The sequence below is a fragment of the Pithys albifrons genome, chromosome 3, assembly GCF_047495875.1.
Source record: "Pithys albifrons albifrons isolate INPA30051 chromosome 3, PitAlb_v1, whole genome shotgun sequence".
Lineage (NCBI taxonomy): Eukaryota > Metazoa > Chordata > Aves > Passeriformes > Thamnophilidae > Pithys > Pithys albifrons.
Window position 1 is genome coordinate 48,741,472 of NC_092460.1, and position 14,262 is coordinate 48,755,733.

Sequence of the window (14,262 nt, forward strand, 5' to 3'; positions counted from 1 at the left end):
GCCATACCAGGCTGGGAAGTTTCTTTGTGATTTCCTTTACCTGGACCCCAGCAAGGTAATGAACCTCCTGATGGGTTGGATTCAGCTGGCATATGGAAGGCACCCCCATTTTCCACTTTACAAAGGGGATGATGATAGGCTGGCAAAAAGTCTTACACTGAGTCAATCACAGAACCACAGCTTGACCCTTTCATGACCAGCACTCAGTGGTATATTTTAGCTCTTGAATTTTCATTCATTCTGCCTCTGACCTGAGCTCTCACCAGGACACTGTAATTTCTGCAACTGTCCAGGGAAGAGTGTAACTCTCCTTTATGTTGCAAAGTTGCTTTTCCCATCTAGCACAAGCAGGTCAAAAGTAACTGAGAAGAGTTTAGAAATATTCACAGATACATCATCTTTGATTTTATTAATTGTGAAAAACCAATATATTGATGGAAATCTACTGATGATTCTCAGAAAATTTTGAAAAATATAAATCACTATATTTTTTCTTTACTTCCACCTACTCCCTTTCACTTTACCTTGGGCTGGAAAAAGCTGCTAGATCTCATTGCCCAAGACAAAGCTCTCCCTCTAGGCCTTGTTGCGCTTTGACTCAGAGACCTTGTAGTGTGGTGGGGCACGGTGGAACCACTCTGACCAGGAACCGTCATAAACAGCCACATCCTGCTTGCCACACAGGAAGGCTGCCAAGGCAATCTGACAAGCCGTGACACCTTTGCGGCACGTGGCTGTCAGTGGCTTTGAGAGATCCACTTTCTTCTCACGGAATATTTCTTGGATCTCCTCAATACTCTTCTCATGCCCGGTTTCTGATAGGAATGAGTGGAAGGGTATGTTCACAGCACCAGGGATGTGGCCAGATTCCAGCCCTGCAAGAGTGAACAAAAAAAGGAAACGTGAGCAAGGACACATTAATGTAGGTGATGAAAGACTTTCACAGAAGAGATATTAAAGAGGCATCACTGGAGATACTCTCATTCTCTCCAAAAGACTCCTTTGTTTCACTTGATGATGAAGATGCAAAGCAGTATAGAGCTAAGAAGAGGACAATTATTCAACTTTGCCAAAGCCAAAACTTCCAGAATATTTAGAAAACTATTTCCCCACTGAAAGCAATGAGAGGCAGGAATCTGAAGAAGGGTTAGACATGACAGGAATCAGAGAACCCACGCAGAAAAGGCCCTAAAAAAAGCAAGGACACCTATGTAAAAGGAATGTAGCAGTGCATTTCCAACCTTCCCCAAGTATGCCAGCACTGTGTAGAGACAGTTTTCAGAAGCAGGAAGTGTGGTCTGTATGTGGAATTTGTGAAAGCAGTTATCTGTTCACAGTTTATTCTTGTGTCGCCTTAAAATCGTATTTCCAAAACGCAAATAATAAAAATCATAGTAAATCATAAAGCAACTTTAAAGTCAGCCATATTACTGCTGAGGCAGCTATCCTGGGACAATGGGGTCAGAGAAGTCAGAATTTAGATTTTGTATCACTTTTTATCCACTCAATGAGTAAAATCAGCATAGGTTCTGTTTTTCTCCTGGTATATCTGATCACTTCAGGCAAGTTGAAAATTGCATCTCAAAACAAAGTCTTTAGAGAGAAGCAGATATGATCGATAAGGTTGTCATCACACCCTTCAAATTCAAATTCTGTCACTCCAGGCTTATCAATTGAAGTTTTCCCACTGATTTTGAGAAGGTCTGGATCAAGCCTCACTGGAGTCAGAAACACCATATATTATGTTGAAAATGCATTTTGGGGAATGATTCCTTGCTGGATTTGAACTTCTAATGAGACAACCCTGAGAAAATCACTTAAACAGTAATCTGTTTCACTGACAGCTTTCCACTTGCTCAAGTCACCAGGTTAATTGATCTCAGGAAATGGGAGAGACTGGGGCAGGAAACCTGCCATAACTTGTTATAAACTACACCTAGTCAGAGATTGACATCACACATCATAATGACACTGCAGTTTCATCGTTCACACAGACTGAAGTCATGATATGATGAGATATATCATATAGGGAAAATAGGGCTCTGGCAGGGATCGAGGAAGGGAATTTTGCTCTGCTGGACAGAGTCTAAAGACAATCAAAGATGCCCTGAGTCAGCTTCACAAATTCTCTCCCTGTTCCAGATGGCCCCTCTTGGTCTCTTGATTCATCCTCCCTGAGTGCCTTAGAAATATGGCACAGTTGTCTAGTAGTCACCTCATGCATCCTTCAGAAGTGTTTAGCATTACTGAGAGAAGTTGGGAGAAAAACTGCTGACTTCTGCAGGGACTAACATTTAAAAAGGAAAAAAAAATAGAGACAGTGTTTTGGACTGATGCTTTCACCACATTTTTCCAGTTCCAGAAAACAACAGTTCATCACTTCAGTACAGAGAACTGCAAAACTCACTCATCAATATACTGTCTATATGACAGAGAAAATAAAGCAAAAATCTGAGTGTGAGAAAACGTATGTAGTTCTCAGACTGCAAAGCTTCTTACTAGAGAAGGCCTGGATTAGGCTACCAGTTTCCCACAGAGTGAATGCTCCCTGTCACTGCAAGGATTTCTGCAAGGCTCTGCTGCAGTACTGGTGATAACCCCAATACAGACATGTCTGTGAGCCACAGAACGATGGTCTCACACCATCCTAGGGCACTGGGAAGTGAACCCAAATCAGGAAGTCCAGGAAGTGCTGGAGAGTTCCTACAAGGGAACTCTTGCTCAAAGAAGTTTGCTGGGCCATAGATTCAGCTCCTAGGTGTCCCATGCATGATAGTCATTATCACTTGTCTAGCCTGTTCACATCATAAAATAGGTTTGTACCCCTCTCTTATTGGAGACTGCTGTGACAACTCACCACCCTGAAAGAACTCTTCAGGAGGAGCTGAGCAGATCTGAAAAGAACACTCTCATTTTAGAGCAGTTTTGATTTTGATCTATAGGGAGACTTTCTTGCTCCACAGATTCAAAAGTCTGTTGGAGTCAGGGACCAGTGCTTGCACTCTCTGGGTGAAAGATGGGGAATTCTGCAGAAACTGCATCTACTCATCTATGTGGGTGTTCGGCTGAAAGAAAAAGCTGAAACTGCACAACCACAACCCTTGGACTGCCTAAGAAGTGCTCTTGAGTGGTTTAGGAAGTCTTATCATCTCTCTCTGCTAGGTCAAGAGCAGGTCTGCAAGGCAAGGCTGGATGCAGCTGGGATCTGAACAGGGGAAGAGGATACATCTGTTCCTGCCCCATATGAGGCAGAGCATACTCCATGCCAGATTCATGCATTCACTCTTAGACACTCCAGAAAGGAGTAATAGGACTATAGATCCCGGGTCCCAGCTACTACAGTGATAACTTTACAGGCTCCCTGTCAAAAAAGCATCACAGTCAGTCCATACACCATTTATCCTTGAGCTAACATTTCCCTACAGCTGAAATAGTTTTTTCTCCCCTTCTGCTACTGCTCCAACAAAATGATGGCAAGCCCTCAGCACTCCCAACAACCTCATGTCCTTAGCCTAACCCAGTAAGAGCCTGTTAAGATACACTTTCCTTTGCCATCGAAATAGTTCTAGGCATCCATCAGGCTTCTGGACAAGGAAGTGGCACTTCCTAGCACCACAGCTGGTAAACAGGAGGTTCATGATTGCTGTTGCCAAGGTTAAATCACATCTGAGGTTTGTGCACCCAACTAATTGATTCTGGTCTTATCCTCTTTTTTTGCTTCCAAATGTGGGTCTTCAGTTTTCAGGAGAACCATAAGCAGCTAAGTAAGTGTTTTGAGCTACTAAGCACCCAACTCTCTATAGTGTTTTACTTTCTGTGACTTCTGTATCTGCAGGTAGCACCTCATAATAGTCCCCATGTAACCATTTTGATCTTCCCAAGGCTGTGCCAACAGCACATTTCAGAAACAGCTCCCTATTTTCAGCACCTTGATGATTCAGAAAAAAACATGAAATAAAACACAGAAGCATAATGATGGGACCATGCTGGCAACTTCCAGCCCCACAGATCTCCTTTTCAGTCTTTTTTTTTTAATCTAACAGTACTTGTGGTATTGGCCATCTCCTCATATTAAACTAATAACTGCTCCTCTCATGTCATGTCCAAAGTATTAATGAAGTCCAAATGGAACAACCCTACCTTGCAGGTGCTTCCAATGGCTGAAAGAAAAGATCAGACATAAGTTCCAGGTTTGCGTGTTCCCATTTCTTTCATCTGGCCAATCAATTCTGTTGGCAAGGAAATAAAGCCATTGGCTGCAGGTTTAACAAGGTATTAGACTTAATTTTGCCTTCATTTAGGAGAATTTTTCTTGAAGTGTTTTTTGAGAGCCTTCCAGTCTATCCATGTTAGGATAATGGACCAACAGCTGCCTAGGTCATGCTCCTCCTATCCTAAATATGAACTTTGGTATTGTTTCTGTCCTACAGAACCATTCTCTGATTCAATGTATCAAATTCTTGCCTTACAGAGTTGCAATGTCCCACGGCTGATTTTTGACACATATTCAGGATAGAGATCAGCTGCCTCACAGACTTGAGCATGGAGATATCTTTTGGTTACACTCTCTCCTTAATAATAATAATTTAAACTTATTTCCCCTAATTTCTGTTACGCCTCTGCAGACTTACCTTTAGAGACATGGTAGCACAGACTCAAGACTCAGTGAAATTCTGAAACTATATACAAATAATCTTTCTCCTGGAACCCTTGCTAACTGCATAGCAACCTTATTTATTTGTTCTCTCCTTGTGCTCCTTTTATTCACTTTGCTCCAGAAGATTTTGTATTTAATTCCTTTTGCCAAGTCTCACTCAGCGTGGGGTCTGGCAATCCTTCCTCACAATTTGTAACCTGTAATATGTTATCTTCCTCAATACTTAATCCCCTTTTCCACATCTGTTAGATCCTCTGCTTACATATAGTTTTTATTGTCGGCCATTTATCTAGCTAAGAGTACAGTCCCTCCTCTCTAGCGTTCCCTTTGCGATGAAAGCTCCAAATGGAATTTCTTAATGTCGAATAGATAAAATATATGCTCTATCCATACTTAACTCCCTGTGGTTTTAGAGTGTGCTGGCTGCAGATGGTTGTTCTTTTCAAAATGCTCCTCTGCTGCCTCCTTGTTTATCTCTCCCTTCCATCAAATTGTGTGTTTTGGAAGGGACAATTACGGATCTTGCCTAACCCAGCATGAACACCTTGTAAGGAACACGTTAGGCTTGGTCCTGGACAGGTCCCTAAGAGTCCTCATAGGTTCCTGCAGCTTGAAACAGACTTCGATTAAGTCTCTTACTCTCCACTGTTGTGCCTTGAGTATTACTACAAGGCCAAGTAAAGCCAGTTCATCCCCAGCTGCAGACTCTTCTCAGACAAGGGAGAGAAGTAAAAGCTACATTTCATTCTCACTCCCACTGAACATTGAAGCTGAGCAAACTCTTTATGTTTGGGGCAGGCAAGACTGAGAGCTGGGAAAATGGGCAAAATCTAAATAGTTCTGTATGCAGAAGGGATTCAGGTACTGCCCCAGAGCTGAGAATGAGAAGAAAAATACTTGGAAGCTCATGAAATTGTTTTGGGTTTGCTTTTTTTTTAGATGATGGCCTCCTTGCCTGGCAACTTTTCACAGACGTCTGCAAAAGAATGCTGAAATTCACAACTTTTCTGTACATATTTGTTTAGCTATAATTCTTGTTCTTCAGCTTTCAGTGTCCAGTGCTCAGAGAAGGCCAGCACTGGTAGCCTTACTTTTATCACCTGCCTCTGGATTGCCAGCTCCTCCAGAAACATAGCACTGTGCTGGGACACCATTAACTACTACTGTAGGTCAGGGCTGCACATCTGACAGGCTTACGCAGCACACCACGCGTGAACAACCATCTGCTTCATCTAAAGCAACACCTGCTTTTAAGACCTATGAGACCTGGCTTACAGAAACACCCATTTTTTTCTCCACTCGGACAACTTAGGTAAGCCTCCCCTAGCAACTAAAAATCAGTCGTGTATTAGGGCTTATTTTAACTGCTACAGAGGTCTAAATTCCAGCAAGGTAGCAGCTGTATAAAAATAAAATAGGGACAATTCATTTTCACCATAAAGAACTGAAAAACCGAAAAGGCAAAAGAGTCAGCTGCAATTAGCCTCTTCTGGAGATGGAGTTCATGGAACTGGAGAGATTAATTGACTTAATTAGGAAGTCGAGAGCTGAGGCAATAATTAAACTGAAACCACCTGAGAAGGCAGCAAGTTCCTTAACCTGAAGACCATTCTTCTTCTCTAAATTGTGCCCTCCCTGATTGGATGACCCCTGCAATTAATCAGCATTGATTTCAAATTGCTCTTTTAGGTGTAAGCACTGTCTTTTACCCAGTGCCAGCTGATGCTCAACTACTGGCTAGCCTGGTTCAGAAGACTGTGGAACCGGCAGCTGCAGCTGGAGAGCTTATCCTGCAGAATCTGCTGTGGGAAGCAAAACCAGACCACCTCAAATAAACTGTTCCATGCTGACTCATTTCAAAAGAAAAATATGTTTTGGAGATGCTGTTGGGGTTGTGGTGTTTGTTACCTGGTGACAAATACCACCATGGAAAGAGCACAAAAGCCATCAGCTCCCAGCAAGGAGAAGTCTAGTCACAGCTTGGGGTTCAAATCCAACCTTCACTTTGATGGGCTGGTAGGCAAAGAAATAGAATGAATGATAAGCCTAACTCTGTCTTTCACCATGCAACACTCTCCCCCATCACTCCCATTACCTTTCTCATCTTCCACATTGTCTTGCACAGGTCAAGTGTGTTTGGGGGTCTCACTATAGACAGGTGGGCAAGCCATGTGCAGAGTCATTTACAACCAAACACTCCTGAGGTTTGAACACAGGAATTTATTTCAGGACATGGTGTCACACTAACTGGCTGTACAGCAGCACACAGTAAGTAAACAGCCAGAACAGAATGCCAACAACCTGCAGAGCAGCAGTGCAGCACTGCCTGGGGACTGTAACAGCCCACTGCACACTGACTCTGGTAGCGCTGGGCTCTGCTCACACCCAACAGCTGCTGCTGAGCTTTTCTGTGCTTTCTTTTTAAAACTCTGATTTTTTTAAAGAAACTGTTTCTGTGATTCCCTTATTGAGGAATGCATTCAATGCAGGTAGCTTGATGTGCAACTGCAGTGTCAGCTGCAGGCTGACCTCTGGGTCGTGGAAGCCCGAGGCAAAAGGCCATGAACTGGCACTGACCCTTTGAAAAACAAAGGGCACAGGGTCCTGTGGTGCCGGCCAGGTGACCGGACATTCAGACACAGCAGGAGCTGAGGACTTCAGAGAAGAGCCAAGACTTTGTCACGCTTAGACTGTGAAGGTACAAAACTCCAGTGTTCCCTTTGTTTGGAGTCTCTCCTCGGAAGCATCAGCTTGAGCTGTTTCTGCTTTACTGTGCCATGAATAAATTGCTCTGTGAAACTAGACTTTTGAGGCTCTGCTAAAGGAAAGTCAGGGTCGAGCTGGTAAGGAAACTGGGTCTGACTGTGAGTGTGGTGCGTGTAGGGAGTCAAGCAGGGCAGCTGTTAGCTCACTGGTGCTGCCTGCTGCAAAGGGGCATTGGTCCCAGCAGTTAAAAGTCTCTGGTGGTGGGAGTGTGACTGCTGGAGTGCCTCCTGAACCATCAGTCAGGGAAGTTTCCTTTACACCATTTTGGAGGAGAAGTTATTCTGGGATATACCAAGGCTTAAATTACACAGTAAGGGCCTCCTTTACCAACCAACTTAAATTTCATTCCAGGCACGTTGCTGTACCAGTTGTCCCCACTGCACAGGACTTCTCCCTCCCCTGCTGCTTGTGTGCCGTGTTTGACCAAGGTAACAAAATCAAGTTTTGTTCCTGTGACTTGGGGCATTCAAAAGAGAGAAGCTGACACCTCATACATTTGGTAAAGGTTTTGGGCTTTTCTTACTTAAGCAAAAGAACAAAGATCAGCTCAAGCAAGTTCTCTATTTGCTTGGAATCAGTGCAATAAGGAGAACATCCCTTGGGTTACTGTATTACCTAAAACCTTGGCTTTTGCTGGTGTATTCATTATGGTGAGAGGTGCCTGTATGAATACTGATAGTTTGTGTATTATCTGCTGGTATTAGATAGGACCCTGAACAAAACCCTGGGAGCTCTCACCTCTCATGTTTGCATTCTGTCTGATAAACTTCTTCACGGTGAGGGATGGAGGATTTTGGAATGAAATGACTGCAGCCCTTTTCTCCTATTTCCTCCTGCAGCTTTATAGTCAACTCCAACAAAAACATTCTGTGATGGCACTGGAATCTGGACCCTCAACTACGGATCCCTTAAGGTAAATCAACAAGTCATGCTGAGGCCACACCTGTGCATTAGGAAATGTGCTCGCTAGCTGACAGGAGCTGGTACACCCAGACCAGTCCTGACACTCATCCCACTCTGGAGCAGGTCCTGGTCCCACCTCCATTACCTTGGTCTAGCTCGGTGCCCCGGAACCGGCCCTCAGGGCGGGAATCCACCACCTGGAAATTTAGGGACGACACGTTCTGTACCATCTCCTCAAAAGTCTTCACCAGGGCCCTGTTCAGCCTGGCCTTGAAGACAGCGGGGGCGGGCTGGCTGAGCTCTGCCGTGACGGGGTGCCCCTCCTTCACCCAGTTCTTGAAGCCGCCGTTCAGGACAGAGACCTCCTTGTGCCCAAAGGCCCGGAACATCCACCAGGCGCGGGGGGCATAGAAGGTGCCCACCTCGTCCCCATCGTACACCACCACGTGGGTATCATTGCTGACACCGAGCTGCCCCACGTAGTCGGCGAAGTGGGACTCGCTGGGCAGCATGAAATCGTAGGGGGAGGACTTGTCCCGGCACTCCTCGATGTCGAAGAATGCCGCCCCGGGGATGTGCCTCTCTTTGAACTCCTGCCGGGCATTTCGCTCCTTCGGAGGGTACCAGGAGGCGTCCAGCACCCTCAGGCCGGGCCCGGCGCGCCCGGCCCGCAGCGCCTCCGCCAACCACGCGGCGCTGACCAGCGCCCGGCTGAGCGCCTGCCGCGCCATGCCGAGGGCGGGCGGGCGGCGGGACCTTCGCCCCACTCACACGCACGAAATGGCGGCGGCCCGCGGGCGAGAGGCGCGGCCGAGGGGCGGTGCGGAGGCGGTGGCAGCGCCGGGACCGGCCCGCGGGGAGCGCTCCCGCCCCCCGGCGGCCGTAGCTGGCAGCGCTGAGGCCCAGCGCGGAGGTACGGCGGCGCGCAGCGAACCGCGGCCCCGCCGGGCCGGGGGGGCTCGCAGCGGGAGGCGGCGGGGCCCTGGCGAGGGCCCGGCTGCAGGTGTGCCCCGGGGCGGGCACAGCCGCGGGGCAGAGCCCTCCTGGCCGCGGGGCAGAGCCTTCCTGGCCGTGGGGCAGCGCCGCACCCCGCGGCACTCGGTCCCTGCGGCTGCCCCGTTGGCTGCTGTCAGTCGTGGCGGGGTCCCTGCGGCTGGAGGTGCCGGGCGGGTTGGGCGCAGGGCGGGACATGCTGTCCCGCAGTGGCTGTGCCGTCCGGGGCAGGGTTTGCGCTGAGCTCCGAAAAACTGTTTTCAGGGCGGGAGTATTTCAAGCCCCTCACTGTAGGCTTAGCCAGCAACCTCAGTGCAGATAGAGGTCGCAAAATCTTAGTCCAGTCCCGTTTTGTAACTTTGTGGCTTTCTACCTTTTGCAGACAGGTGGATTTAGGCAGACTTCAGGAACTGGCTAATCTCGGCCAGGACTCGGGAGCGATGTCGCAACAACTCCTCTACCGTGCGCTGGTGTCTGCAAAATGGCTTTCAGAAGCCATCAAGTCCCAGCAAGCTGGTCGGGCCTTGAGAATCGTGGACGCATCGTGGTATTTGCCAAAGATGAAGCGTGACCCAAAGCGTGAGTTTGAGGAGCGCCACATCCCTGGTGCCGTTTTCTTTGACATTGACCAGTGCAGTGACCGAACCTCACCTTACGATCACATGTTGCCTAAGGCTAATGACTTTGCCGAGTATGTGGGGAAACTGGGTGTGGGGAACGATTCCCATGTTGTGGTGTATGATGGCAGCGATCAAGGTCTCTTCTCAGCACCCCGGGTGTGGTGGATGTTCCGAGTCTTCGGCCATGAAGCTGTTTCCCTTCTGGATGGTGGCCTGAAGAATTGGCAGCGAGAGGGGAATGCACTGAGCTCTGGGAAAACCCAGGTAGCTCCATGTGAGTTCCATGCCTCCTTGGACAAGTCCATGGTGAAAACATATGAGGATGTCTTAGACAACTTGGATTCCCATCACTTCCAGCTAGTAGATGCCCGTGCTGCAGGACGGTTCCGGGGAGTAGAGCCAGAGCCCCGAGATGGTAATGTGCCTTCTGAGACATTGGCATTGTAAAAAGGGACTTAATTTAAGGTGCCCATCACTTTGACTCCTGTAGATGTATTAAAGGGAGATATGGTTGTCCTTTATTTCTTTATGGGATGGGACTTGAAGCAATATGTCCACCTGTCCTTCTCACCTTTTGACTGGCAAGTGCTGCTCTTTGAAAATTCAGGAGTGGGGAAGACACATTTTTTTTTTCCATGAGAGGCCAGAGTGAGGAACATAGTTTTCCATGCACCTCAAGAGGTATTCTTTGATCTCTTCTTGTACTGGTGCTACTCTTCTCCTCAGAATGGCCTGTGGAGGTGCTTCATCTGTGTGGGTTGCTCTGATGTAGAGAAAGATGTGGAGGGAACTGGAAGAAAGAACAGAACTTGACAGGGTTGTGTCCATGTGGTAACCCGAAGGTTAGAGCCATCCTACCTGAGCAATCAGTAATCCAGTAAAGCAAACTAACAAAAAGAAATATTTTTGTTTTAACAAAATACACTAATAATAATAGATACTCCTCCCAGTGAAACAGAACAGGTTTTGCAATAGACTTGACCCAGACAATAGAATTTACTTCCTATCTGTATTGTTTTTCCTTCAGGAATTGAGCCTGGTCATGTCCCTGGGTCGAAGAGCATCCCCTTCACTGATTTCCTCACAGAGTCTGGCTTAGAGAAGACCCCTGAGCAGATCCGCACTCTGTTCCAGGAGAAGAAGGTGGACCTCTCAAAGCCAGTGGTAGCCACATGTGGCTCTGGGGTCACTGCCTGCCACGTGGCTCTGGGAGCATACCTGTGTGGCAAACCAGATGTTGCAGTGTATGATGGGGCTTGGGTGGAATGGTACATGCGGGCACAGCCTGAAAATATTATTTCCGAGGGAAAGGGGAAGACAGTGTAATAAGCTGCTTTGTCCCCTAGCTGTGTAAGTAATTTGCCTTGAAACAGGATTTGGAAAAGATCAGTTTAGCATTCCTGATTAAGTGTCTTGGAGGTGAAGGTGTTGGATAACAATTATGTGCACATGGTGCTTGGGCACTTCCTCCTTACTCAACTTTGCTGCTTAGGAGAATAAAGATGACAACAGTTCTGGGCAGCCAGCTCTAGGTGACCCTGCTTGAGCAGGTAGGGTGAAACAGATGTCCTCCCAAGCTCACTTCCAACCTTAACCATTCTGTGATTCTGTGCCTGTTTTACCATATCAGATGGAAGGGAGAGAGTGCTGCTGCCAACACGGGGAAGTAATTGAGTCAAGCCAAGTGCCTGACTCAGGACATTCCACCATGTTCGTTCACAGAATGGTCATACTTGTATAACTGTGCCTCATAGTCCTGCTCTCTGCCTCTGCAGTAGAAGCCATTTTGAGTGCAAAACTTTGTGGAAAGACATGGCTGTTAAAGGAGCAAATATGGCTTTCAGGTTGGCACTTAGGCTGGAGACTTTGTTTGGATTTCTTCTTGTACTTGGACTCTAACTGCAATGTGTACTTAGCCAGCCTTGTACCCCCATGGTCCAAAATCCCCCTTGAGAAAAAGGAAAGATTCTGGCGTTTAAAGAATGTAAATAAACATGTTTCAAGGTCTTTCTGCTAAAGGAAACTTACATGAGTGTTGTTTGAGTGATTCCTTTTCAGGAATACTGTTTCCATGGGATCACTTTGTCTTGATGATTCAAATGAGGTATAGCCTTTCCTCTGTTAATAGAACCATGCCTCTTAACCTCAACAAGGTCATTTACTCAGGAAGGACAATAGCATGCCTCTCCTAAGGTCTTTGCACTGTCTTCCTCCTTTCAGTCCTTGTCTGTTTGCATTTTGGCCTGAAAGACCACATTAGTCAGTCACAGCTCTGTGTTTCGAAGAGTGGATGTCACCTTACATGGTGGAAAATGGACTGCATGGGTGTTTTCATTCTTTCCATGAGACTTAGCATGTAACCTTTCTGGAAAAACTTAGGGGAAGTAAGACCTACAGAGGAATAGCACACAGTGGCACCTATTTTCCCCCAAGACCATTGTCTTTCATATCTGGAAGTTGAAAGCACACTAAGTACCCTGATAATGTTCAAAAATTTGTTCTCTCTGATTTTGTCCTCTACAAAAAAAACCCCAATAAACAAACCAAAAAATCACAGAATTCTCCCACAAAAAGGCCTGCATTTCTGCTGTATGTCACTGGTAACTTAGAAGTTAATGAAGCAGGTTATGCTCTTGGGCATGCAGCAACAGGTACCTATAGATATTTGCAGATTACAGGGTTGTCCTTTCTGTGGAATGCAGTGGATGCTTATTGTCAAAGATTTGCAAGGTATCCTCCTTGAAAGAATGCAAGGACTGGATTCTTTCCTTTTGCTGACTCTGTTCTTTGTATTTCCTTTGGCCTGTGTTGGCTGCAGCTCTAGCTTCTTCCTGGTTTACATGCACATGAGCTCTGTTTCTGCTCACCACCCAGGAAGGTGGAGTTTCACTGTCCAGTTTATTTCTTCCTCTGTCCTCCCTACTCACACATATGGCCTGACCCTTCTTTTCACCCAGTGACTGAAAGAATGCAATTTCCTTGCTTGCATCTAGCCTAACAACCCAACTCTTCAGAGACTTGGGGCGGGCGTTACAGCAAGTGCTGAGTACACAGAGTGCACAAGGGTTGAAACAAGTGACCCGTTAGTATGCAGTGAGTCTGATTTTGTGATTATGTGGCCAGGCTCCTAAGTATGAACTGGAGTGCTGTGCCTGCTCTGTTTCTCAAGGAAATTTTAGTTATTAAACTGACATATTGTTTCAGACTGTGTTAATCATTTGTAATGTATGGAGGGAGCTGGCTTTTGCTCTTGTCCTTCCAGAATGTTTGACGATGCAGCTTAAACACTGTGTTTCTTTTTTCCCACTGACCCAGCAGTCCTTGGAGTCAGTGGGAGTCCATCTGCTTTCTCTTGAGACTGAGCTGCTTTTCTGTGTCCTGTATGTTGCCGGGAGGTGTGTGGCACAGCCCAGCCATCCCTCTGGAGATGGCAAACTCGGTGAAAACTTTCCTTCTCCCCTTGCTCTGTATTTTGACTGTGTGGCTTGATGACATCTAGCAGGGCCCTTCCCCCTCACTGATAGATGTGCCAAGGTTGGCAGTACTCAACTGCTCTTGTCCAGGCTGAATTTTGCACTACCAAGTCTTAGTGATTCTTCAGTTTCCCAGATTTTGGCAAATCTTTTACCAGATGCATAGCTTTGCCTTGATTTCCCCCATAGAGCTGAAATTGAGACCTTCTTTCCCACAGCAAGATACTTTGTCTTTCTGGGGCATGCCCTGTTACATCATGTATCAAAAATCTATCCAAGACTGTCTTCTGATGTTTTCCCTCCTTTAGTTGAGATCTGTTCTGATGCAGGCACAGCACTGGGAACCTTGTGAAGGCAGAGACAATGTTTTTAAAGTCTGGAGACTGCAAAAACCTATTTTGAGCCATAGCAGATGCTGCTGGACATATGGAACAGCTGAGGGGACTTGAACCAGGACTATAAATGTTCTGCAGATCTTTATGTTCCCGACTCAGTGGGTGGGTTTCCTATGAGAACTAAAAACTGGGGAGAAATCGTTATAATGCAGATCACTAACATTTGTTACTTTCCTGTGGAAAATTTGTCACAGAGAAATGGAAATAGCATACCTTTGGTGGAATAGGGCTCACGGTGGCCAAAAAGTAGTCTAAACAACAGCCCTAAGTTATAAGGAAGGTCACATTGACCTGTGGCTATTTTGAGACTGAAGTTTTTACAGCTCTCTATATAAATTTGACAATCCCAGGCCAGCATCTAAACTCTTTATTGGTATATTTTACTATCTGCATTACTTTTGTCCCGAAGGAGTTTTGGATGCTGTCAAAATAGTTTGATCTGGTCAAATGTAATC

General features: G+C 46.4%; 2 protein-coding genes across 6 annotated transcripts; one reads left to right on the plus strand and one right to left on the minus strand.

Moving 5' to 3' along the window:
- Window positions 1-380: 380 nt before the first annotated feature.
- Window positions 381-9,138, minus strand: TST (thiosulfate sulfurtransferase). The gene is made up of 2 exons (XM_071551721.1): window positions 8,472-9,138; window positions 381-875 (listed from the first exon to the last, which is right to left on the minus strand). The coding sequence occupies exons 1-2, from the start codon at window positions 9,055-9,057 to the stop codon at window positions 577-579; spliced, it is 885 nt and encodes a 294-aa protein (XP_071407822.1). The 5' UTR covers window positions 9,058-9,138; the 3' UTR covers window positions 381-576.
- On the plus strand, window positions 7,273-11,966 carry LOC139670246 (3-mercaptopyruvate sulfurtransferase-like). 5 transcript variants are annotated; one of them, XM_071551713.1, is made up of 5 exons: window positions 7,273-7,355; window positions 7,775-7,851; window positions 8,263-8,336; window positions 9,702-10,354; window positions 10,967-11,966. In XM_071551713.1, the coding sequence occupies exons 3-5, from the start codon at window positions 8,296-8,298 to the stop codon at window positions 11,263-11,265; spliced, it is 993 nt and encodes a 330-aa protein (XP_071407814.1). In that variant the 5' UTR covers window positions 7,273-7,355; window positions 7,775-7,851; window positions 8,263-8,295; the 3' UTR covers window positions 11,266-11,966. The 5 variants fall into 5 exon arrangements, with proteins under 5 accessions (XP_071407814.1, XP_071407815.1, XP_071407817.1 ...); XM_071551714.1 differs by lacking the exon at window positions 7,273-7,355 and adding an exon at window positions 7,374-7,500; XM_071551716.1 differs by lacking the exons at window positions 7,273-7,355; window positions 7,775-7,851; window positions 8,263-8,336 and adding an exon at window positions 8,478-8,772.
- The last annotated feature ends 2,296 nt before the right edge of the window (window positions 11,967-14,262 follow it).

Coding starts and splice junctions, on each gene's coding strand:
- LOC139670246 (XM_071551713.1), top strand. CDS start 8,296: ATGGCACTGGAATCTGGACCCTCAACTACGGATCCCTTAAG. Junction 8,337..9,701: donor TCAACTACGGATCCCTTAAG/GTAAATCAACAA, acceptor TACCTTTTGCAG/ACAGGTGGATTTAGGCAGAC. Junction 10,355..10,966: donor AGAGCCAGAGCCCCGAGATG/GTAATGTGCCTT, acceptor TTTTTCCTTCAG/GAATTGAGCCTGGTCATGTC.
- TST (XM_071551721.1), bottom strand. CDS start 9,057: ATGGCGCGGCAGGCGCTCAGCCGGGCGCTGGTCAGCGCCGCGTGGTTG. Junction 876..8,471: donor GGGCACCGAGCTAGACCAAG/GTAATGGAGGTG, acceptor TCACTCTTGCAG/GGCTGGAATCTGGCCACATC.